Raw genomic sequence first — 26,903 nt, 5'->3', positions numbered from 1 at the left:
ATTTTTGGTGATATATTTTTGACTACTTCATGGTGACTTTTGATGAAGTAAATGCAAAGTCACAAATTTCAGTGGGAGATTGATTATGGACTGGGTGGGATTAGATTAAAGGTCATTGAAGAAAATTGGAAAACGACAAAAATCTAAAGATGCTGTAAAATCTAATATCAAAAAAGGAAAATAATTGAAATGCTGAGCAGATTGGGCAGCATCTGTGGGGGAAAATGTTAACGTTTCCTCAGAATTGAGATTGATAGAAAACAAGCTAGTTCTAATTTGCAGAGTAAGTAGTGGTGGGATGAGATGTAAAAATGGAAATCAATCTCTCTGCCAGGGTGAGACAAAGCAACATGTGCAATCAAGTATCCATTTGGATTGGATTATGCTGATTGTGGAGAGCTATGAATGGTAAGGCTGTGAGAGATATACAACTGGCCACATTACACAAATGTAACAAGAAAATCTGGGCTAAAGTGATATTCAGAAATGACTAGTTATGATGGAATGACACACACACACACACACACACACACTACTCAATGTTCTGATCTGAGACCCCTTTTGGCAGGACTGGAGAGAAAAAGAAAACACAGAGCAGGTTAAAAAGGTGGGGGAGGAGAGAGGATAAAAAAACAGGTGAGATGTGAAACTTGAAGAGGGAGGGATGAATAAAGAGTTGGTAAGTTGATTGGTGGAAGAGATACAGGTCTGGAGAAGAGGGAGGGTACAAGGTTCACCTATCATCTTCTGCTTCTCTCTCCCCTCTCCCCACCCTTTCAATCTACTCCTCAGCATTTTTCTCCATTTCTGTGAAGGATCTTGGTCTGAAATGCTGACTGTACTTTTTCCTATATATGTTGCCTGGCCTGCTGAGTTCCTGCAGCATCTTGTGTGTGTTGCAAGAGAACAAGTCTGGAATAAAAATCTTCCAGCTATGCTGTTAGATTTTGAACTTAATTAACCAGCCTCCATGATGGGAAGTAAATAACTTCAGCTTGGTACCAGCTGATCTGAAGATGAAATACAGATCAACATTTTTTTTGAACTGCACTCTCAAAATATGGAATTCAATCCCTAAATCTATGAGGGATACTTCTAAACACCAGCTCAAAACCTATTTATTCAGCTAAACTTTAACTAACACCTTTTTGTCTATTATTTTAATTTAATTTTTTATTTTATTTTCATGCACAGCACTTTGAACTACATTGGCCATATGAAAATTGCTCTGTAAATAAGTTATCATTAATATAATTTTATTTTAACTCAGCTCAAGCTGGTAAAAACCTGAAGTACAGGCGTAGCCAAGCACACTTATTTCTCAATTGCTAGGAACTTTTGGACTATTCTAGTGGTATTTAGTATGGTGGCTCTCTTGGTTCACAGCATAAATATTGCTGTGTACACCTAATTGTTTAATGTTATTGTAAAATGACTTTTGTATGATTCAATTGTAGATATTACTGCTGGGACAATTGTGGTAAACTATGTGTATACCTGTCTGGACACGCCCCCCTGCTGACTGCTCCTGTGGCTCCTCCCAGTATCCTCAGTATAAAGGCGATTGAAGGCACTGCTCCCACCTCCGTCTCCAAGATGTCGTGGTCATGTTTGCAGCTAATAAAATCCTATCTTTTGCCTCCCGTCTCCGAGAGTTATTGATGGTGCATGAACATGTTCTGTCATGTTCCATAGTCTTCAATTTCCTCTTTTAATTCAGCACATTCCTGGTGTTTTTCACTTTGTGATTTCTGTACTTTATTGTTTGCAATGGCTGAATCTATTAAGTAATTTGTTCTTGTTTGTTCATCCAGTATTACTTAGTGTTTATTATCATTTTTGAAAGACCTACATAGTGTGGACCTAGAGAGAATGTTGCTTACAGTGGAGGAATCTAGGACCACAGGGTACAGCTCCTAACGCAGGGACATACCTTTAGAACAGATGTGCATCTGATGAATTAATTGCCACAGATGGTTATGGATACCAAGTGATTGAATATAATTAACATAAAGGTTGATAGGTTCTTGATTACTAAGGGTGTCAAGGAATACAGGGAGAAGGCAGGAGAATGGGGTGAGAGGGAAAATAAATGAGCCATGAGGGAACAGTACAGCAGACCCAATGAGCCATAAGTTCTCTCCTATTTCTTTTGGTCCTATGATCCCAGTTACCACATTCCCTTGAAACTAACCTGGTTCATTTTCTAGTGTCACATTAACACTTGCCTTTTTCACCAGAAAACTGATTATTCTATGTAATAATGATACACAGTGAATTAAAACAACCTTTGAGTTGTTGCCAGTGCTGTGGGCTACACTTGAATCCAAGGGTGATCAACATCCTTACTGGAAGATTGTCTGAAGCTGCTGGTAGGCTTTAATCTAATTTGGCATGGGGATGGGGTAATAGGGTTGTGGATAGAGCCATTGATTTAAAAGCAGAGGTAGTGTATAGGTAGACCCAGGAAGGACAGGCAGATGATTGGGCAAAGCTGCAGTGGGATGGGTTGCAGTGTAAAGGGGGTCAGAACTGAAAAGGGTGATAAATACAGGAGTGAAAGCATTATATTTGAATGCACACTGTATACAGAATAAGATTGATAATCTTGATCACATTTAGAGATTGGCAAGTATAATATTGTGAGTATCATGGACTCATGGCTGAAACATAACTGCAATTGGGGACTTAATATCCAAGGATACACAATCCAGCAAAAGGGCATGCAGGTAATAGCAGGAGGAGTAGCCGCTCTGGTAAAAAATGAAGTCATATCTTTAGAAAGGGGTGAAGTAGGATTGGAAGATGTAGACTCCTTCAGGTTAGAGTTAAAGAAAACTGCAAGAGTATTACAATCCTTCTGGGAGTCATTTGCAGGCCTCCGAATAACAGCCAGGATGTAGCTTACAGCGGGCAATTGAAAAAGCATATCATAAAGCCAATGTTAAGTTAGCCATGGGAGATTTCAATATGTTGATAGATTGGGCACATGAAGTTGATAGAGGATCCCAAAGGAGAATAAGTGAAATGCCTCCAGGCTGGTTTTTTGGAGAGGTTGCAGCTGAGCCCACTAGGGGATAGGCAATTCTGGATTAGGTGTTGTGAAACAAACTTCATATGATTAGGGAGCTCAAAGTAAGGGCACCCTTAGGAAACACTGATCATCATATGACAGAATTCACCCTGGCTCTTCAGGAGAAACTACAGTCAAATGTATCAGTATAACAGTGGTGTAAAGGGATTTACAAATGCACGAGAGAGGAGTTCGCCAAATGTGATTGGAATGTGACATTAGTAGAGATGATGACAGAGCATTGGGGAGCAATTTGGAAGGCACAGGATAGATACATCGCAAAGAAAAACTATTCTAAAGGCAGGATGACACAACCAAGTCTGACAAGGGAAGTCAGACAACAAAGACAAGGGAGTGATATAAAAAAGCAAAAATTAGAGGTAAGTTTGAGGAAGGGAATTCTTAAAAAAAAACAAAAGGTAGCTATCAAGTCATAAAGAAGGAAAACATGAAAGGTGAAGGTAAGCTAGCCAGTAATATAAAAATGATACCAGAAGTTTTGTCAGATTATATAAAAGGAGAGGAAGGAGTATATATTGGACTGTTATAACATGACACTGGAGAGATAGTTATGGGGGGGGGCAATTAATGAGATAAAATACTGTGGTGTTACAGGAAAGATATTGGCATGGATAGGGAAATGTCTGACAGGCAGGAGGCAGCAAGTAGGAATAAAAGGGGCCTTTACTAGTTGGCTGGTAGTAACCAGTGGTGTTCCTCAGGGTTCAGTATTAGGACTGCAGTTTTTCACATTGCTAGTCAATGATTTGGATAATGGAACTGATGGGTTTATGGTAAAGTTTGTGGCTAATACGAAGATAGGCAGAGAGGTAGCTAGTGCTGAGGAAGCAATGTGATTGCGGCAGGACTCGGACAAATTGGAAGAACTGACAAAAAAGTGGTAGTTGGAATATACTGTTCCGAAATGTATAATAATGCACTTTGGTAAAAGGAACAATAGTGTGGATGATTATCTAAATAGTGAGAAGCTTCAAACACCAGAGGTGCAGAGGGACTTGGGAGATCTCATGCAAGACTCCCAGAAGATTAATTTACAGTTTGAGTCTGTGGTAAAGAAGGCAAGTGCAATGTTGGCATTTATTTCAAGGTAAATAGAATATAAAATCAAAGAGATAATGCTGAGTCTATATAAGATACTAGTCAGGCCACACTTGGAGTATTATCAATAGTTTTGGGCCACATATCTAAAAGTATGTGTTGTTATTGGAGAGAGTCCAGAGGAAGCTCATAATGATGATTGTGGTATTAAGGGATTAACATATGAGTGTTGGGAAGGTTTGGTCATGTATGCACTGGAATTTAGAAGAACAGGCAGCAAGCAAACTTTTTGTTGACACAAGGTGTTCCAGGAGCTGAGCATCAAACAGGAGATAGGCGGCAGGCTATCTAATCTCCGTCTTAAAGTAAACTCTTACTTTAACACGGAGCATTAAATGGGAAGGCAAACAGTACTCTTCGTGACACAGGGCGTGGCTGATGCACAAAGGGGACAGGCGGCAGGCAAAACTTATCTTGACACAGAGCGTAGAAAGGCAAGCAGTTGACAATACTTTTCCTGACACAGGTAATCCTCGGTACTGAAGTAGAATTTAGAATGCTTATCTTGACGGGGAGAGACAGATTTTCACAGGTAAACACGAGGAAATCTGTAGATGCTGGAAATTCAAGCAACACACACGAAATGCAGGTTGAACGCAACAGGTCAGGCAGTATCCACAGGAAGAAGCACTGTTGACGTTTCGGGCTGAGACAATTGTCGACAGTGCTCCTTCCTACAGATGCTGCCTGGCCTGCTGCGTTCTACCGGCATTTTGTGTGTGATGCTTTCACAGGTATATCTTTGAATACACCATTCTAAGCTGCTGGGCATATGCATTACCGCACTGACTGAAGCAACGGTCTAGTCACGACTGGATGTAAATCCAGGGATTTTTATGCTGCAGGTTTAGATGACAATCAGGTGCTGCAATCAAGAAGCCCAGGAGAACACGGTGAAAAGGGCATAGGAGTATAAGAGGCATTAAGGGTCGCGACCGTGACAGCGCATGGTGGAGTGCAGGAAATTAGAAATACACAGCATATCAGAAATAGAAGAGTGCACAGAAATATATAAAACTAGAAGTGATTTCTAATGTTCGGTAACATTTGAAGACAAAGGAGATTTACAGGGAGATGGGAAAACGGGTGATAGCGCCGAAGATGAGGTAGCTGGTTTACTCACAGAGGCAATGTGTAGTTGGAATCCCAACAAGGAGAGGCTGATCAAACGGTAAAAATACAGTCAACAGGATGAACTGAAATGTAAAAGGTGGAAAAATCAAAATGGGTGAATACAGGAGTGAAGGTGTTATATCTGAATGTGCAGTATACGGAATAGGTCGATGGATGTAACACAGTTACAGATTGGCAGTCTTCATGTTGTAGGCATCACTGAATGATGGCTGAAAGAAGATCATAGCTGGGAGCTTAATGCCCAAGGATGCATATAATATTGAAAGACTAGGCAGAAAGGCAGATGACGTGGAGTGGTTCTGTTGGCAAAAAAATGAACTTAAATCATTAGAAAGAGGTGATAGAGGCTTGCAAGGTGCTGAATCATTGTGGATAGAGCTAAGGAAATGTAAGAGTAATAAAACCCAACTCTGATGGGAGTTATATACAGACTCCCAAACAGTAGTAAGGATGTGGTCTACAAGTTACAATGGGAGGTAGAAAATGTATGCCAAAAGGACATTGTTTCAATAGTCATGGGGAATTTCAATATTTAGGTGGAATGGGAAAATCAGGTTGGTACAGTATGCCTACAAGTTGGCTTGTTAAGATCAGCTCGTGGTTGAGCCTACTAGAGAATCAGTTATTCTGGATTGGGTGTTGTGCAATGAATTGCAATTCATTAGAAAACAAAAGGTCAAAGAACCCTTAGGTTCTTCGTAGGTTATCATACATGAACAGATAGAAGATAGGCTGTCTTGCAGAAGATGAAGAGTGAGAATAAAGAGAAGCATCTTCTGATTGTCTGTCAATGACTTTTGGTGTTCTGCTGGTTAAGTGCTGGGATCACTTCATTTTGTGTTATATGCAAATATCTTGGATAATGAAATTAATAGCTTAGCGACCAGGTTTACAGACAATACACAAAGTTCTTGAAAGACATGTCTTGAGGAACCCGGGGGGATACAGGACGACTTAGATAGATTAGGAGAATGGACAAAGGAGGACAAGATGCAATATAGTGTAAGGAATTGTATGGTCATGCACTTTGGAATTAAGGCATAGTCTATGTTCTAAATGGGGAGAAATTTCAAAAATCAGAGAAGCAGAGGAGCCCTTGTGCAGAATTCCCTGCAGATTCATTGCATGTTGAGTCGAAGGCAAATGCAATGCCAGCAGTTATTTAGAGAAGCCTAGAATATCAAAGGAAGGTGCTAAAGCTATGGTTTTGAAAAGCATTGGTCAGATCATATTGGAGTATTCAGATGAGTTTTGGACGATGTATCTAAGAAAGGATTTACTGTCATTGGAGGGTCCAGAGGAGGTTCCCGAGAACGATTCCAAGAATGAAAGAGATAAGCATGAAGCACGTTTGATGGCTTTGGGGATTTACTAACTGGAGATTAGAATAATAAGGGTGTGCTGTCTTTACGACAGTTATTTAGTTTATAATATTTTCGCTTAGTAATTCATTCGATAGTATTTTCTAGTTAGAATTAGAAGTGTTTAAAGTATATTCATTGCATGTAAAATATATCGGCATGCGATGACGTCACATCCGGTTTCGCCGCGTCTTGTGGGGAAGTACCGGTTTGAAATTAACGCGAGGGTGGGGGCTCACCACGAGGCACACCTGAGCAGAAGTTGTTTTGCAGGCATGAGAAATCACAGTGAGAGCAACGTTGTAAGTTAATAGATAATCGATATATTGAACTAAGATGTTAATGCCGATCCTGTTAAAAGTAACGACGGTCGATAATGTTTATGCTTTCGTTAGTTAAAGAGTTGCGGATAGTTTGCATTGAAGTGTATTTAAAGTAGTCAATGGAGCAGGTAAACTCTGCCTGTACCTTAGTGCACCTTAGTGTAATGTAGTTATAGTCACCTTTGCAAGTATTTACAATTGAAATGTGATATTAAGGAAGGAACAAATACTGTATCAATCTTGTATTGTTTCATCAACAGTTTTCACCATATGTTAATGTGAAGAGTGAACAGTAAATGGTTAATCTTACTGCGATCTGGTTTCATTGACTGGTTTATCTCGACGTTGAATTCGGCGTTATTAGTACACGCGAAGGAGAACGTTATAAAGGGGTTATCTCGCTAAAACCTATTGAATACCGAAAGGCCTAGATAGAGTGGATGTGGAGAATGTTATTTCATAGAGTTTTTTTTAACCAAAAATGTGGTGATTCTATGGAATTCATTTTCACAGCCCATCGCCCATGGTTTCGCTAGAGGCCAATTTATTGGTTACAGTTAAAACGGACTTTGATAGGTTATTGATTAGTCAGCTTATCATTCGTCAGAGCATCAAATGTTAAGAGGAGAAGGCAGGAAAATGGGGATAAAAGAGGAAATAAATTAGCTGAGAGGGAATGGAGGGGCGGACATGCATAATTCTGATCTATGGTCATATGGAAACATTATTGAAGCCACCTGTTCTTTCTCACCCTTTCTATTCGATGTGTATATAGAGGGCATAGAACCGTCTTTAGTGTATTTCAGACCTCTGAATTTAAATGCTCCCACATCCACCATATATGCTGTGGTGTGAATAAAATGACTTCTGGCCTCGAATAAGACCAGACATTGGGTGGTATATCGAGAAACGGTGGGTAACACACCGCAACATCTAATGTTTCTTTGCACCATCCCCCAATGATACAACAGTGAAATTACTTAACATGTACAAAAAGAAATGTGTTTGTTAAAGAAGCTGTGACTAACATCATTAAACCTTTAGTCGAGAACCCACTGGAGGATTGACGCTGGTATTAATAAGGATGAGAGTAACTTTACTTACTCCATTGTGAACTCCGGGTTGCTACCAGCGCAGTGGATTTTCCAGAATGACACGTCCTCCAATCCTCTACGTCAATGAGGTGACGTATCCGATTATGGCGGCGTTTGGCATCTCTGGTATGTCATGATACTGTCTTTCTATGTGCTTTGCTCTGTCACGACGCTATGGAATGTTCTGTATGTCCTCTGGTATTAGCGACAATGAGGGTCATTGAAGAGACTGTCATAGGCATATAGATGAAAGAAAAAGGTAGGGAAATGTGGGAGGGAAGGGTAAGATTGATCTTGATGTAGGTTAAACGCCCTGCACAGCAGAATTGGTGGAAGAGTCATTACTGTGGTTTTCTTTTCTATGTTCAATGTTCTGATAGTTACTTCGGCGAAATTCAATATGTACTGAACTGAACAATGAAATGTTTTCTGACGACCCGGGAACAGAGCGTCGCTGGGTGTAAACAAATGAACAAGGAATTTATTCGAAGTGATTTAGGGAGCGTGGACAACAGAGTGATGGAAAACAGACTTGAAACGAGGGAAGAATGGTGATGCGTGCGAATTTGAAGTTCCAAATCATAGCATGATGGAATAAATAAGCTGGTGAATTTCTGAAGAGATCAGTATTGAAAGTGAATGGCTATCTAGCGGAGAGTTGATCTGCAGATGAGATTAAAATAGCAAAAGACAGGGTTAATTAGGGATGATTACCAACAGCGAAAACGTTACCTTGGAATCGGGAATGATGTCCGTTGCAGAGCAGGTTTACAGGGAGCAGTTGCGGACCAAGAGTGATACAAGACATAAGAAGTGTGACGCCGTTTGGGGCGGGGGTGTGGTGGTAGTGTTGGTTGAATAAAAATCTCGATCTGAGCCGACCTGTAGAGAATGTGCCATCATCGCCTTCTATGTATCTCCGCCCACACCATCACCGGCCAATAACAAACCTTATCCTCTTTCAGCCGGCACAATCAACTTCAATTTTTCAGTGTCTTTTGCTACCTGCCCTATGAAATGTAGTTTTATTCTCTCTAAGTTTTTCCGTCTCTCCAGCGTTAGGTTATTGGCGTCCCAGATGTCGAGTCTTCCCAGCATTAATTGCTCAGATTCCATATTTCTCGATTTTGTACTTTCCTATTATTTCTCATTTTGATTTGTTGTCAAACGAAAAGTAAGTCACCAAGGCGAACAATATGAAAAATATTCTATAACTGCTCTTAATCTAAAAAGGATTACAATACGTATCTCGTGCTTTCCTGCGTGTATATAACCAATAAACTCTGCTCGGGCTTCTAGCGGAGGTGCAAATATCGGTATTAACCTATATAAAGGGAAGACAGGCGATAGCGGCGTGCTCCTCCTAGTTGTAAGATTTCCAGTTTATTTTTTAGAGTGCAATTGACTTCCTTCACTTTGCAGCCATTCTATAGGAACGTCGTGCGTATTCGTCTTTTTTCCTCGTGTAGACTCTTCGGGTCCAAAATAGTTATTACACGGTTAATCAAAGTAAGATGAACTGTTCTACGTTGGGAGGTGTGATAGTGGTTGTTAATATGGAAGTAGAATTCCGTGTGAGTGGGTTTCCGATAAATGCCATGTCCGAAGCTATCACCCGGTTTCCGTCGTATTGGAATATCCAGGAACAGGAGGCAACCATTCTTCTCCAACTCCATCGTAAGTTGAATGTTTGGATGTATGCTGTTCAGATGGTCGTTGAACTGTCAGAGTGCCCTCCTCTTCTTCAATACTCTTCCCTGGATCTGTGCCTGATTTTGATCTTTTCATCTAGAATTGCTAACGAGATATGAACTGTCTCCATTTCAGCACATCTCTCTCTTCCTCCAACTTGACCCCTTCTGAATGCACTGTTCTCCTATCTCTACACACCAACCCCAGCCTTACCAACAAACTGGAAGACTAAAAGGGTGTTGTTATAATGAGGAACACTGAATTTTCCCTTGCGAGGCCAGGCAAAAACTTTCATTCACATCCTTCTGCCCACTCCTCCAGGAGGGCCCCACTCGGCACCATCAGAAAACCAGCTCCGACATGATCACTGACCTCAACCACTTTAGAGAACTCCTAATCACTGCCACCAAACTCATAGTTCCCTTACCTCGCATGGTCACTTCTAACTTCTACACCAGATCGGGAATCTAGACTGTCCGGGTAGGTATATTCTTTCTGCTTGCTGCTGCCCTACTGAGCTCATGCCCTCATATCTCGTATCCATTTTATCCCCCTGGTTCAGTCCCTTCCCACCTATATCGGCGACACTTCTTATGGTCTGGAACTTCTCACTAACTTTCAATTCTTTGGCCCTGACCACCTCATGTTCACCATGGAACTTCAATCCCTGTACCCTAATTGCATCATCAGGAAGGCATCAAAATTCTCCTTTCTTGACAAAAGATTCAACTAATACCTCTCCAGCACAGCTCTCTTCCGTCTGGCAGAACTAATCCTCACCCAGAATAATTTTTCCTTCAGATACTTCCACTTTTTCTAGACCCGAGGGGTAGCTGTTAACAATCACATGAGTCCAAGCTACCCCTGCCTCTTTGTGGTTATGTAGTACAGTGTCTGTTCGAAATCTTCGCCGGTTATATTACCAACTCCTCTTCTGCTACATTAACGACTGCATTGGTGTTGTTTCATGGACCTATGCTAATCAATTTAATTAATATTACTTTAACTTCCACCCTGCCCTTAAATTCCGGCTATCTCTGATACTTCCCTTCGTTTTCTTGATCTCTCTGTCTCCATTTCTGGAGACAAACTGTCTGCCGACGCTTTGATACACCTGGATGCTCCTTTGGTTATACTTCTTTCTACCCCAACTCCTGTAAAACTGCTTTTCCCTCTTCTCAGTTTCTTCGATCCTGCCATATCTGTTCCCAGGATGCGGCTTTCCATTCCAGGACATCGGAGATGTCATCCGTCTTTACAATTAATGGTTTCCCTTCCTCTACTATTAATGCTTCCTTCGCTGGCATAACCTCAATTTCCTGTACATCTACTCATCCCATTTACACGCTACCACCCCACACCAGCCTCCGCATTAACCACATTATCCTCCCCAAAATCTGCCATCACCAAAGAGACCCCACCACGAAACATATTTCACCTTACCCCTCTGCACTTTCTATAGGGATTTCTCTCTACGCGATGCCCTTGCCCATTCGTCCTTCTCCACTAATCTCCCCTAGGCTCACATCCATGTAAGCGACCTAAAGGCTACACTTGCCTATTCAGCTCCCTCACCTTCATTCTGGTCCCCAAAGAGTTCTTCCAGGTGATGCAACACTCAATTTTGGAGTGCTGCGGTAAGCTATCGTGTCTTGGGATCCCGTTGTGAGCTCTTCTTCATCAGTGAAACCCGTCGTCAATTCGTGACCGTTTCATCGAGCCCCACCACAGCATTCGCCACGAGTGGGATTTCGCGGTGGCTAAACACTTTAATTACGATTCCCATTCTCTTTGTGACGTATCGATCTAAGGCCTCCTCTTGTGCCAAGATTAGGCCACCATCGGGCGGAGGAGCAACACATTATATTCCGTCTTGTGCACCCTCAAATTTGCTGGTATGAATATAGATTTATCCTTCCTGTAAACAATCCCCCTCCACCTCTTTACTCTATTCCCCACTCTGAGCTAATACTTCCGATCTGCCTAATAATTCCCCGAATCCCTTTCTCGTTCCTTTTCTCCTATTGTCTACTCTTATCTCCTGTATGATTATTTGTTCTCCAGCCCTTATTTTTTTCATGTGGCTTCACCTGACTGGCCTTCCAGCTAGCGCCGTTTTCCTCCCCCAGATTAAATTAATCTGTTAATTTAAGAATTTTCCCACGTTCTTCCTCGTACTGAAGACGGGTTTCGGCCTGGTCGCTGAGTTTTCGAAAAGTAACTTTGAACTTTACTCAGTTGGTGTATCTGTTTAAAATATAATCTTGCGCTGTTTTGCGATACATCCAGCGAACATTCTGACGGCTGCGATCTTGTACCAGGAGAAGTGCGGACTCTCCAGAGGAATTACTCGCTATATGATGGCGATGGCGATCTCGGCCCTGCTCGTGATATTCTGGCACGTGTTGCTTCGAGAAATATACATTTACTATCACCCTAACTCATTACTGTCCCTCAGCACAGTGTGCCCTTTTAATATTTACCTGCGGATCGTCACCTTGGATTATTCCGTCTGGTTAACCGTGTCTTTCACATTTGACCGTTTTGTTAGCATTTGCTATCCGAGGCTGAGCCTCAGATGTTGTACGCATAGGACGGCTATTGTGGTTATTGTTTCCTTGTGCGCCCTGAGCTGCTTAAAGTATCTTCCTTTTTATTTCATGTACGAGCCTCGCTACATCCTGTATAGCGTGAACTGGGGTTGTCAGCCAAAAGCCGCCTACTTCACCTCTGACTGGTGGGTGATATTCTCTTGGATGTGTACCATATCAGTTTCCTTCCTGCCGTTCGTTCTTATCCTGGTGTTGAACGGACTAACCGTTAAAAACATTGTAGCAGCCAACCGGGTCCGGCGACACTTAAAGGGACTTGAAGTCAAAGACATTGAGGGGGAGAATCGGCGCAAATCTATCGTCTTACTGTTCACTGTGTCGGGCACTTACATACTACTGTGGACAACAGAAACGGCGGCTTTCATCTGCACTCGGATCACAGTCAATTTCGTAGGCGGGGATCTCACAAGCCCCTCTTACATCGCTAATGAGGTAGGTGTGTTACTCATGCTCCTCAACTCCTGCGTTAATACGTGTATCTATGCATTGACCCAGCGCAAATTCAGAGAGGAAGTGAAGATTACACTTAAACATGTAGCACAGTTTATTTGTAAATGCCAGAAAATTTCTTCGCAGTGGGCCTAGGGTCCGGGGACGAATACAACATAGAAACATAGAAAATAGGTGCAGGAGTAGGCCATTCAGCCCTTCCTTCGAGCCTGCACCGCCATTCAGTATGATCATGTCTGATCATCCAACTCAGAACCCCGTACCTGCTTTCTCTCCATACCCCTTGATCCCTTTAGCGACAAGGGCCATATCTAACTTCCTCTTAAGTATAGCCAATGAACCGGCCTCAACTGTTTCCTGTGGCAGATAATTCCACAGATTCACCGCTGTCTGTGTGAAGAAGTTTTTCCTCATCTCAGTCCTAAAAGGTTTCCCCTTTATCCTTAAACTGTGACACCTCGTTCTGGACTTCCCCAACATCGGAAACAATCTTCCTGCATCTAGCCTGTCCAATCCCTTTAGAATTTTATACGTTTCAATAAGAATCCCCCTCAGTCTTCTAAATTCCAGTGAGTATAAGCCTAGTCGATCCAGTCTTTCTTCATATGAAAGTCCTGCCATTCCAGGAATCAATCTGGTGAACCTTCTTTGTACTCCCTCTCTAGCAAGAATATTTTTCCTCAGATTATGGGATCAAAACTGCACACAATACTCTAGGTGGGGCTTCACCAAGGCCTTGTACAACTGCAGTAGAACCTCGCTGCTCCTGTACTCGAATGCTTTTGCTCTGAATTGCAACATACCATTTGCCTTTTTCACCAGCTCCTGTACCTGCATGCCCTCCTTCAATGACTGGTGTACAATGATACCCAGGTCTCGTTGCCCCTCCCTTTTTCCTAATCAGCCACCGTTCAGATAATAATCTGTTTTCCTGTTCTTGCAACCAAAGTGGATAACCTCAAATTTATCCACATTAAATTGCATCTGCCATGAATTTGCCCACTCACCTAACCTATCCAAGTCACCCTGCATCCTCTTAGCATCCTCCTCACTGCTAACACCGCCATCCAGCTTCATGTCATCCGCAAGCTTGGAGAAGCTGTATTTAATTCCCTCATCTAAATCATTAATATATATTGTAAACAACTGGGGTCCCTGCACTGAGCCTTGCGGTAGCCCACTAGTCGCTGCCTGCCATTCTGAAAAGGTCCCGTTTACTCCCACTCTTTGCTTCCTGTCTGCCAACCAATTCTCTATCCACCTCAATACCATAACCCCAATACCATGTGCTTTAAGTTTGCACACTAATCTCCTGTGTGGGATCTTGTCAAAAGCCTTTTGAAAATATAAATATACCACACCCACTGGCTCTCCCTTATCTACTCTACTAGTTCTATAAGGTTCTATAAGATTAGTCAGAATTGATTTTCCTTTCACAAATGCATGCTGACTTTGTCCGATGCTTTTACTTCTTTCCAAATGTGCTGTTATCACATTTTTGATAACCGACTCTAGCATTTTCCCCACCACCGATGTCAGATTAACCGGTCTATAATTCCCCGGTTTTTCTCTCCCTCCTTTTTTAAAAAGTGGGGTTACATTAGCCACCCTCCAATTCTCAGGAACGAATCCAGAATCTAAGGAGTTTTGAAAAAATTATCACTAATGCATCCACTATTTCTTGGGCTTCTTCCTTAAGCACTCTGGGATGCAGAACATCTGGCCGTAGAGATTTATCTGCCTTTAATCCCTTCAATTTACCTAACACCACTTCCCTACTAACATGTATTTCCCTCAGTTCCTCCATCTCACTTGAACCTCGGTCCCCTACTATTTCCGGAATATTATTTATGTCCTCGTTAGTGAAGACAGAACCAAAGTAATTATTCAATTGGTCTGTCATGTCTTTGTTCCCCATGATCAATTCACCTGTTTCTGACTGTAAGGGACCTACATTTGTCTTGACCAATCTTTCTCTTTTCACGTATCTATAAAAGCTTTTACAGTCAGTTTTTATGTTCCCTGCCAGCTTTCTCTCATAATCTTTTTTTTCCCTTTCCTAATTAAGCCCTTTGTCCTACTCTGCTGGTCTCTGAATTTGTCCCAGTCCTCAGCTGTGCGGCTTTTTCTTGCTAATTTGTATGTTTCTTCTTTGGACTTGATACTATCCCTAATTTCCCTTGTCAGCCACGAGTGCACTACCTTCCCTGGTTTATTCTTTTGCCGAACTGGGATGAACAATTGTAGTTCATCCATGTGATCTTTCAATGTTTGCCATTGCATATCCACCGTCAACCCTTTAAGAATTATTTGCCAGTCTATCTTAGCTTATTCACGTCTCATACCTTCAAAGTTACCCTTCTTTAAGTTCAGAACCTTTGTTTCTGAATTAACTATGTCACACTCCATCTTAATGAAGAATTCCACCATATTATGGTCACTCTTACCCAAGTGGCCTCGCACAACAAGATTGCTAACTAACCCTTCCTCATTGCTCAATACCCAATGTAGAATGGCCTGCTCTCTAGTTGGTTCCTCGACATGTTGGTTCAGAAAACCATCCCGCATACATTCCAAGAAATCCTCTTCCTCATCACCCTTACCAATTTGGTTCACCCAATCTATATATAGATTGAACTCACCCATTATAACTACTATTACTTTATTGCATGCATTTCTAATTTCACATTTAATGCCATCCCCAACCATACTACTACTGTTAGGTGGCCTGTACACAACTCCCACCAGCGTTTTCTGCCACTTAGTGTTATGCAGCTCTACCCATATCGATTCCACATCCTCCAGGCTAATGTCCTTCCTTTCTATTGCAATGCTACCCCACCTCCTTTTCTTTCTTGTTTATCCCTCCTGAATATTGAATATCCCTGGATGTTGAGCTCCCATCCTTGGTCACCCTGGAGCCATGTCTCTGTGATCCCAACTATATCATATTCATTAATAACTATCTGCACATTCAATTCATCCACCTTGTGACGAATGCTCCTTGCATTGACACACAAAACCTTCAGTCTTGTTTCTACAACACTCTTAGCCCTTATAATATTATGTTGAAAAGTGGCCCTTTTTGCTTTTTGCCCAACGCCGGGATTCACTCTATTCTTTGTCATGACCTCGTTATTTTATGACTGTATTGCATCCAAAATAGATTCCTTAACCACAAATCACAATGGATCATTTTCCCAGTATTTTCTTGGCTGCTCATTCTTAAACTTTGTCTCCTTATGAAGCGCCCAGTCCATGATTAAATCCATTTAAGGATGTCCTCGCTCCACTAAATAAAGAGGTGTATCCAGTTCATTTTGCTTCATTGAAATCTAAGTTTTATTTTACTTTAGCAGTCAAAAAGCATACATGCCGTGGCCACTCTTTTTTCTTCAACATACACTCACTATGCTTTGTCAGACTGCGCGATACAGTGAAATAAAAAGACTTGCATTGAGGAATCTTCGAATTTCAATCAACACACACACACACACACACACACACACACACACACACACACACACACACACACACACACACAAACACACCCTTTACTGATCAACTATGACGACAATGTGCGAACTCCTCGCTGACAGCAGGTCATGTTCGGAAGCAGTTTTGCTTGAATTGTGAAGTAACATTTCTCAGGATGATTCATATTTACTAATAGTCACACTTTTCGCCTTTCAGTGGCATATCAATTGATTATATGTTTACGTGATGTCAGGAGAAGGGAGCTCTGATTTTAAGACTCCGCTTCCTTGAGGCTATACCCACCCATGTGAAAAGCTCCGGGAGTAAACCCCGTGGAAGAAATCCGGAGCTGAAGCCTCTAATTTGTTTTTGTTTACAACTTCACTCCGGAAATGTCTGCGATGACACTGGTGCCGAGCTGTATCAGCGTTTGCCCTTCCCTTGGACTACATCATTGACCTGGAGAGGGTGTGCCCGCTACCTGAGTAACAGTCGGTTCTTCAAATTTTCCCGCCCAAGCTTGCACCCTGGAGAGGACACAATCCACCACAGGCGCAAACCCATGATCCCCTGGGAGCGACGGGTGCCTACTACTACTAAGTGAAGTCAGTATATCTGCTTCAACCAGCCTTTGAGGCAAGGCTGTCCAGATATTTATTTCTTTAATTCATTTAGGGATACAAAGCCAATTATGTTCTTCCGGCATTTGGAGCCTTACAGCCTAGCAGGCCACTGATTTAATCCACACAATTTACAATGACGAGGTAATCTAGTAACCGGCAAATCTCTGGAGTGCGGTAGAACTCTATCTATGCCCCTCATAATTTTAAATACCTCTATCAAGACCCCCTTCAACTTTCTACGCTCCAATGAATAAAGACCTAACTTGTTCTTCCTACATTAAACCAATGTTATTTACACACCATAGTTGACCATATCTCAAAAGCTGAAAAAAGCAAGGTTCATGAGTCACACTTTAATTTTTTGCCAACCCAGGCTGAATTTTTTAATCAACTTATACCTATTTAGGTGTTCCGTCAGTGCAATAAGAGATTGTGAGAACTGTTTTAAATTGACAATAAGACTGTGGCATTGTGTCAGGCAACTAGAAAATGGCAAATGTCACTCCACTCTTTAAGAAAGGAGGAAGGCAGGAGAAAGGAAATTTTAGGCTAGTTAGCCTGAACTCAGTGGTTGGGAGGATGTTGGAGACAATTTTTAAGGATGAGGTTATGGAATACTTGGTAACAAAGGACAAGCTGGGACAAAATCAGAATGGTGTCCTTAAGGGAACATCTTGCCTGAAGAACCTGTTAGAATTGTTTGAGGGTACACATAGGATAGATAAACGGAAAGCAGTGGATGTTGTATATTTGGACTTTCAGAAAACCTTTGACAAGATGGAACACATGAGGTGGCTTACCAAGTTAAGAGCCCTTGGTATTACAGGGAAGTTACTGGTATGATGAGAACATTGGTTGATTAGTAAGAGGCAGTGTGGAGTCAGTCATCTTTTTCTTGTTGACTGCCTCGTGGTGTTTTGCAGGGGTTGGTGTTGGGACTGCCACTTTTTAAGCTGTATATCAATTTGGAAAATGCATGTCACACACTTTGGCAGGTGAATTAAATGTGCAGACTATTTTCTAAATAGGGAGAAAATCCAAAAGCTTGAGATACATAGGGAACTCGGAGTGCTTGTGCAGAACACCCTAAATGTTAACTTGCAAGTAGAGTCGGCGGTGAGGAGGCAAATGTAATATTAGCATTCATTTCAAGAGGTCTAGAATACAAGAGCAAGTATGTGCTGCTGAGGATTCATAAAGCACTGGTGAGGCTTCACCTTGAGGATTGTGAACAGCTTTGGGCTCTTCATCTAAGGAAAGGTGTGCTGGCATTGGAGGTGGTTCAGAGTTCACAAGCATAATTTTTGGGAATGCAAGGGTTGTCATACAAGAAACATTTTAAAGCTCTGGATTTGTACTCGCTGGAACATAGAAGGATGAGTGGGGATCTCATGAAACCTTTTGAATGTTCAAAGGCCCAGACAGAGCAGATGTGGAAAGGATGTTTCTTATGGTCAGGGAGTCTAGGACAAGAGGACACAGCCTCAGGAAAGAGGGGTGTCCATTTAAAACAGAGATGTAAATATACTTCTTTAACCAGAAGTTGGTGACCTTGCAGAATTTATAACCACAGCTAGTTGTGGAGGCCAGGTCACTGCATGTATTTAAGGCAGAGCTTCATACATTCTTGATTGGACATAGCATCAAACGTTTCGGAGAAATGACCAGGGAGTATGGCTGAGCAGAGGAGAAAAAGATCTCCCATGATCGATGGGCCAGATGGCCTAATACTGTTGTTACGCCTGTGCCCCAACTCTGAGGGGCCGAGGGGTGCAGAGTGGCCCCCTCCTTTTTGAGAATCGCTGGATCACTATTGATTCGGGTCAGGAGACCCAGGAAATGAGAGAAAGACATGCAGAATCCACAAAGGGGTGTGGAATGTCCTGGCCCCTCAGCGATACAAAGCCACGGGAAGCGGCCATTGTCTCTTGGAGACGGAGTTGTGTATTAAGTACTGTGCTTCGTGGAAGCCCTCAGGGAATGGCAACGTGGGCTGGTTGGGGGATGGCATCATTCCAACCTGATTGACATCTGAGACCCCGTGAGTGGGGATAAAAGAGGGTCTGGGGAATGGCCCCTTGAGACGCACCAGCAGGAACACTGAAATCTCATGACAGTGTTTAATAGCGACAGCCAGTAGGGCTCGCGTGCATCCTTTTCCTTGGCCTAAGAACTGGCGGGCGTCCACGGAATGGCTTAGCTAAAAGGACCGACTACAAAAAAAGGAACTCTCGAAGGATCTACATCATAAAAAGGAAAAGCTGGCAAGTTTAAACATCTGTCTTTCTCCAATCAAAAGGTTGCAGCCTGAAGGAACTAAAGTGACTTTCATATTTCCATCGGACAATACATTAATCCCTAGACAACGTTAGAGCTATTTCTTATTGATTATTATTATACCCGCGCTTTTAGATTTAGTATTGACGATGTATATTATCTGTATGCTTGCATTGATATTATTTTTGTGTATTTTTATCAATAAATACTGTTAAAAATAGTACCATCAGACTTCAACGGACCTCTCTATCTTTGCTGGTAAGTGACCCAGTTACGGGGTACATAACAATTGGGGTTCTCATCTCGGGATTTGACATCAAATTGGTGGGCCAGTGAATTGGGCTTGTAAGTCCAAACTTGGATCTGGTACGCGGGTAGCCAGACGGGAATCCAGCAAAGACGGACGTGGATGAATTTATAGAAAACCCGACTCTGAAGGCGCTAGAGGCGGCCACCAAATCAGACTTGATAAATATGTCAAAGGGACTAAACCTTTCAGAGGTGAGTTTGTCAATGAAAAAGCGGGAGGTGCGAAGAGCAATGACTCAGTATTATATTGGGAAGAATGTGTTTGCAGCTGAGGTATTGGAAAATATCCCTGAAAAGGTACCCGCTAGTGGGACAGCTCAGATAGAGTTGGAGAAATTAAGGTTGGAACATGCAATTAAGTTAAAGCAGCTGGAAGCAGCTGAGAAGGAGAAAGAAAGAGCCGAGAGAGAGAAAGAAAGGGCCGACAAACAAAGGGAGCATGCGCTCCAGCTAAAGGAGTTAGAGGTGAAAAAAGAACAGGAAAGAGCTGAGAAACAAAGACAGCATGAAATTCAGTTAAAACAGCTGGAAGCAGCTGAAAAGGAGAGAGAGAGAGAGAGAGAGAGAGAGAGAGAGAAAGAGAGCTGAGAAAGAAAAGGAAAGAGCCAAGAAGGAGAGGGAGGCAGAGAAACAGAGGCAACATGACTTGGAGATTGAGAAGTTAAGGCAAGAGGGAAGAGCTCAGGGGTCAGACCGAGAGGAGCGGTTTAATGTTATTCGGGAGTTGAGGTTGGTACCTCCATTCGAGGAGACGGATGTTGATAGTTATTTCTTGCTTTTTGAAAAGGTGGCAGTGAATCATAAATGACCCAAAGAGTATTGGGTGGCGTTGTTACAAAGTGTGTTAAAAGGGAAGGCACAATGAGCATATATGGCGTTGTCCATGGAGGAGGAAGAGGCGGAGAGTTATGACAAAGTAAAAGCGGCCATTCTCCGGACTTACGAATTGGTACCTGAAGCGTTTGGACAAAAGTTCAGAAATTTAAAGAAAGGGTGGAATCAGACGTATACCGAGTTTGCCTATGAGAAGGGTGTGCTCTTGGACCGTTGGTGCACAGCAGAAATAGTGGAAGAGGATTTTTGGAGTCTCAGGGAGTTAATTCTGATTGAGGAATTTAAAGGTTGTGTTTCAGAGGATGTCTGGATGTATTTGAATGAGAAGCCAAATAAGTCCATTTCCGAATTTGCAAGGTTCGCAGATGAATATGCTGTAACCCACAAGACAAAGTTTTCCTCGAATAAAAGTTGCCAGAGAGACCGTGGGAACAATAGAGGCAGAGGTTCCGCTGGGGGCTAGTGGTAAGATTGAGGGGGAAAGGCAAGACGGCCAGAGTTTTCCGGGCTTGACCTGTTTTAATTGTGGAAAGGGGGGGACATATTGCATCTAGGTGCTTTGCTCCGAGGAAAGATACAGGAAAAGGGAAAGCAGCTGTCCCTATAGGATGTGCCGTGGTAATCAGTAAATTGACCAGAGAGCCCCAGGTAGACAGAGTACGAGAAGGGTCTGAGACTTGGATGTCAAACGGAACCATGTCTGGAAGAGAGGGAGACACACCAGTTCCAGTGCGGATCTGGAGAGACACGGGGGCTGAACTGTCATTGATTAGCAGTAAGGTACTGGATTTTGGTCGCAAGACGGGAATGGTAGATTTGAAAGGAATAGGAAAAGGGACGGAAACGGTGCCCTTACATAGGATCATTATGAATTGTGAGCTGGTATCTGGACCAGTTGAAATGGGGGTGCGATCAGAATTCCCGAGAACTGACGCGGACGTCCTTCTTGGTAACAATTTAGCCGGTGGTAAGGGTTGGGCAGCAATGAAGCTGACGAGCCGGCCTGTGAGTGTTGAGGTCCCGCCCCGAGATTCCAAGATCTATCCCGCATGCGCAGTCACTCGCAGCATGTCGAGAAAGGCAGCTGAGACAGAGAGCAGTTTAATCAGGCCAGTATTGATCCGGCCGAGGCGTTTTTACCGACCCTGTACCAAGAGGGTGGGAAAACGGAGAATAGGAAAGTGAAAGAGAGTAAGGGAGAGGAGGTAGTACTGCCCTTAGCGAGGAGAAAATTTATAGAGGCACGACGTAAAGATGAGAAACAGAAAGAGCTGTTAAATGGTCCAGAGTTGGACATGGATGATCTGTCTGGTTTGGCAGAACTGTTTGAAGAAGTTGAAAATTCTAAAGGTGTTCCTGATAATGAAATGAGGGCACTCCTAGATGAAAAGGATGCCATTACCTTGAAGAAGTCTGCTGGGTTGGCAGATGAGGTTGTTTCAGCCCGCGGGGTTGAGTTTACTCCAGAAGGGAGTTGCCCAGAGAGTAGCTGGGAGGATCAGTGGAATTTTGAATTTGAAAAGGGTACGGGTATTGAAAGCCTGGAAGAGGCAAAAGTCCCATTTGAGAGTGTCCAAGATGTGGATGCACATGGTACTGAAGCTAGTAATGGAGCTCAGAAAAAGTCTGAGGTATTTGATTCAGTTGAAAAGGAATGCATTCCTTGTGTGTCAGATGGACTTGGTTCAGTGAAGAAAGGGTTAACCTTGGTGATAGTGGGAAGTGAGAGTTCCCAGGTGTTTGTGCTCGAAGGTGTATTAAAAGCTAGTGAGGTGAATATTATTATTGAAGGAAAAGGGAAAAGTGTAGTTTCCAAATTGAATGAAGAAAATGTAAAGACTGGACTGATATCAGAAGCAGCTACCAGGCTACAGAGACAGTGGCTTGGTACCACAAAGCCTATGACTCATTTACAGATTGAGTTGGAAGGTAAAGGGGCCCCACACGCTATTGTTATTCCAGAGTGTGGTGTGAAACCGCAGAATTCGAAATGCTGTTTGAACAAAGAGGGATCACTGGCGTTGAGACCTAATCGCCTGAAGGGTCCTGAAGAGAAAACTAGCAACTTGTGTAAAATTAAAGAATTGTGTGGAAATTTGGAAAATGGTCTATGTTTGGAACACATTGTTGGTGAAATAACTCCTATGAAAGGAGCAGGTGAAAGCCTATTTCGCCAGGGTGCACAAGCTCCCCACGTGGGAATTAACCGGAAAAGAGGTGAGGGTTAATGGGACACCATTTTTAAATGGCAGAAGCCGGTTTTAAGGGATTTCGACAAAGCATGTGAATAATAAAGACAACTCTTTAGTTTTGTTTGCTAAAGAAAATAAGAAATTAAAATAGGTGGTTATTAAATTGGAGTCTGATGCTACAAGACTTTAGTAAGGTACACGATGTTAAGATATTAACAGAAGTGACAATGTAATCGGTAACTATCTAGATGCTGAATTGAATGTATAACTGTATTACTCTGTAGTGAAAAAAAAACAACTTTTGTATTGTGTTAGATTCTAAAATCCTGTAAGACTCTGTATTACTTTGTTTTTACCGATGATAAAAATGCGTTGAAGAAAGGGGGTGTTACGCCCGTGCCCCAACTCTAAGGGGCCGAGGGGTGCAGAGTGGCCCCCTCCTTTTTGAGAAATGCAGGATCACTATTGATTTGGGTCAGGAGACCCAGGAAATGAGAGAAAGACATGCACAATCCACAAAGGGGTTTGGAATGTCCTGGCCCCTCAGCGATACAAAGCCATGGGAAGCGGCCATTGTCTCTAGAAGATGGAGTTCTGTATTGAGTACTGTGCTTCGTGGAAGCTCTCAGGGAATGGACAACGTGGGCTAGTTGGGGGATGGCATTATTCCAACCTGATTGACATCTGAGACCCCGTGAGTGGGGATAAAAGAGGGTCTGGGGAATGGCCCCTTGAGACGCACCAGCAGGAACGCTGAAATCCCGTGACAGCGTTTAATAGTGACAGCCGGTGGGGCTCACGTGCGTCCTTTTCCTTGGCCTAGGAATTGGCGGGCGTCCACGGAACGGCTTAGCTAAAAGGACCGATTACAAAAAACGGAACTCTCGAAGGATCGACATCTTAAAAAGGAAAAGCTGGCAAGATTAAACATCTGTCTTTCTCCAACCAAAGGCTGCAGCCTGAATGAACTAAAGTGACTTTTATAGATGTGACAACAGTGATAGTTGACCTGCTTCATAGTCCAGGTAAACTCCCAGCCTGCTGTGCATTACTTTCACGGGGAGTGCAGTACGAGGTGAAATCATAGTGGTGTATTCCTCTACCAGGCACCACAAGGCCCAGACTCCAGCTTTAGGCTCATGTTTGAATTCCTGTTTCCTTGGCACAGACTCCTTCACCATGCCCACGCTCAACATGCTGTTCTTTCCTACTTCCAGTTCCCAATAGTCCCTCCCTGTTCTGAAGCTCTACAGGGCCAAAACACCATGCCAACTTGTGAATCACTCTGCTTTGTCAGGGAACATCTGCTTATCACCGAGTCTCATAGTTGTCTGGTCACTGGAAAGGACAAGTTTTGGATGTGCTGTATTGGGATTCAGCTTCAGAGCAAATGGAACTAAGCAAGACAAATGTAAGTATTCCAATGAGGACAACTGATACAAGTTGACAACAAACATTTTGGTAACATTCGGTGGCTGCTTAGATAATACCAGAACAGTTAATTAAATTAAGTAAAAAACTACTGATGCTGGAAATCTGAAATAGAAACAGAAAATACTAGATGAAACAATTTCTCTCTTTTTCAGTTCCAAACTGGAGTGTTGATTGGTTTCTTTTCTCTCTAATGATGCTGCCTGACAGTCTGAGTGTTTTCAGTATTTTCTGTTTCGTATGCATGCTTTTAACTACACCACGAGCAGTGCTTCCCTTGTGTAATTCAATACTACTCAAACCATCATAAAAACATTTTCTCTGTCTGTTCACCTTTCCCTGCCTAGTCTCAAAAGTACTCCCCAGCTCTTCACCAGTATGGCAGTGGCTTGCATCTCTTGCAGGATGTGGGAGATCAAGAAAATGTCCATTGTCCCTGACGACATTATCTGTGGGAACTGCATACACCTGTAGCTGTTCACCAACTGCATCGAAAAACTGAAAATCATCAGGGATGCTGACAGTGTCAAAAAGGAGTATCATTGATGTGGGTATAAACCTTGTCATTGTCAATGTTGCCACACAAGTTCAGAAGGTGTATTGTGTACTACCATTCATTAGATGGGAGATTGAGTTCACCAGCTACAAGATAATGTTGCAGCTCTATGAACGTCTGGTTAGACCACACTTAGAATATTGTGATCATTTCTGGTCACCTCATTATAGGAACGTGTGCAAGCTTTAGATATGTTTTATCTACATGCTGCCTACACTCGAGAACAGGTCTTATGTGGAAAGTTTGATCGAGCTAGGACTTTTTAAATTTAAAGTGGAGGATAGGAGGTGACTTGATAGAGGTGTAGTCTATAAGGTTATAAGAGGTACAGATAGAGGGGACAGCCCACACCTTTCTCCCAGGGCATCAACAGCTAATACCTGATGACATTCTTTCAAAGCGAGTGCATGAAATTTGAGGGAAGATGTCAGAAATAGTTTTTTTTTGTACGGAGTAGTGCATGGGATGTTCTGCCAGGGATGATGGTTGAGGGTGGTACATTAAGGATATTTAAAAGATAGACATATGGAATTTAATGAGCTGTGTGGGAGAGAAGTGTTAGAGTGGTTACCTGCCCTCCCACATAATTCAGAAGGAGCATGTTTAAATAGGCTGACATAACATCATTGGCTGAAGGGCCCACACTGTGCTGTACTATATATGTTTTATGTGTAAGGTGCCGGATTCAGGTAATTGGATCAGACAACACCACACCACAGAAACAGACCTTTCGACCACCTAGTTCATGCTAAACTGTTATTCTGCTTAGTCCCATCTATGCACCTGAATCATAGCCCTCTATTCCCTCTCCACATCCCTGCACTTACTCAAACTTATCCTAAATATTGCAATCAAAGCCACATCAATGCTTCCACTGGCAGCTCGTTCTTCACCCACAACTCTATGACCAATCAGGAAAGATAAAAAGCATAGACAGGTAGTGCAAGATTCCCCTGTGGCCACTCCCCTCAAACACAAGTATACTATTTTAGATACTGTTGAGCAGTGGGGATGAGAAATAACTGCTCAAGAGAAAACAAAATCAGAGCCAGATCTGTGACATCAGACTAGCTCTGAGGTTCAGTGGGGAAAGGAGAAGGCAGACTGGAGGAGACTCGATGGACAGGGTGGCAGATTCAAGATTCTGTGGCCGCCACAGCAGAAGGGCTTCCAGAATCGTGTGTTACCTTTCTTGATTAAGCCAGGATTAAGGATAACTCAAAGTGGTTGCAGAACATTCAAAGTAAGTCAAGTAGGAGGTTAAAAAGCAGGACCTCAAAGATAGTCATCTCTGGATTACTCCCAGTGCCATGAGGAAGTCACCTGTATTAGAAGCATTTGCTATGAAAGAGAAAACAGAAAAACTAGGTTTGTTTTCTCTGCAGAGCTGGAAACTGAGAGGTGAGCTATCAAAGTTATTAGAGGCATAGATAGGGTAGACATTTAGAGCCTATTTCCCAGGAGAGAAATGCCAAATATTAGTTGGCATAATTATAAATTAAGGGGAAAAATTTAAAGGGGATTTACATAGCCAGTGTTTTTCACACAGGCAGAATCTGGTGTCTGGAATGTGCTGTCAGCGCAGCTGGTGGAAGCAGTAATAGTAGCAGAAAGTTAAGAAGCATTTAGGCAGATGCTGTGCAGGCAGGGTATGGGGGGAGTCTGACCATGTGCAAGCAGATCAGATTCATTAGGATTGGCATCATGCATGACACAAACATTGTTGGTCAAAGGGCCTGTGTAGGTACTTTGGCTTAGTCAGTCATACCTCTGCCTATTATTTAATTCTTCCACCAAAATCCCATCCATTATCTCAATTGCATAATCCCTCATCAATACTACAAAATATTTTTTTTCACCTGGATCAATCATCTTCAGCATCCGCTTCCACATGTTGTACTGAAAAGGGCCACTTTTAGCACCTTGGCTGAGATCAGCAAGACCTCTCTGGGGCTTGTTGAAATGCAGATTAGAACACCTGCATTTGAAATAAAAAATATCACTGAGATGCTAAAAATGGTTGAGCGTTATAAAGGTTACTCAGGGCATCAGTACATCAGCACTAAATTTCTACATTCTTCACCTCAAAACGTTGTTGGGATGCTCACAGACCCTACACAGAATTCTCCAACATTTAGGCAGTACAATTTAAGGAAGAAATATTCACAATAGGAAAAATGGACAGAAAATAATGCCTCGCATCACTGTCCAACAAAGTAACTTTGCAAAGAGCTGAAAATGTGGATTTGGAAATGAGAACAATAAAAAGAGGAAATGTAAATACATAACAGATGTCGTGTACATAATGCTTTACTGCAAGGAACTGTTATTAGTTATCAACTTTTA

The 26,903-nt window shown here is 42.5% G+C and overlaps 1 protein-coding gene and 1 pseudogene across 1 annotated transcript; one reads left to right on the top strand and one right to left on the bottom strand.

The window, feature by feature from the left end:
* The first annotated feature begins 8,160 nt into the window (after positions 1-8,160).
* Positions 8,161-12,993, top strand: LOC132394787 (probable G-protein coupled receptor 139). Its single transcript, XM_059971194.1, has 3 exons — positions 8,161-8,230; positions 11,317-11,433; positions 12,086-12,993. Exons 1-3 carry the CDS (start codon positions 8,161-8,163, stop codon positions 12,991-12,993), a joined length of 1,095 nt encoding a protein of 364 aa, XP_059827177.1.
* A 10,557-nt stretch (positions 12,994-23,550) lies between these two features.
* LOC132394786 (nuclear factor 7, ovary-like) overlaps positions 23,551-26,903 on the bottom strand; it is a 28,395-nt pseudogene continuing 25,042 nt past the window's right edge.

This window comes from Hypanus sabinus, chromosome 5 (assembly GCF_030144855.1).
Source record: "Hypanus sabinus isolate sHypSab1 chromosome 5, sHypSab1.hap1, whole genome shotgun sequence".
NCBI lineage: Eukaryota > Metazoa > Chordata > Chondrichthyes > Myliobatiformes > Dasyatidae > Hypanus > Hypanus sabinus.
The sequence above is the reverse complement of the archived record's forward strand: the minus strand, read 5'-3'. Positions and strand labels throughout refer to the sequence as shown.

Excerpts from the sequence above, each read along its gene's own strand:
- LOC132394787 (XM_059971194.1), top strand. The coding sequence starts at position 8,161 with ATGACACGTCCTCCAATCCTCTACGTCAATGAGGTGACGTATCCGATT. Across the intron at positions 8,231-11,316 it reads GGCGGCGTTTGGCATCTCTG|GCTCACATCCATGTAAGCGA; the intron begins GTATGTCATGAT and ends AATCTCCCCTAG. Across the intron at positions 11,434-12,085 it reads CTCAATTTTGGAGTGCTGCG|CGAACATTCTGACGGCTGCG; the intron begins GTAAGCTATCGT and ends CGATACATCCAG.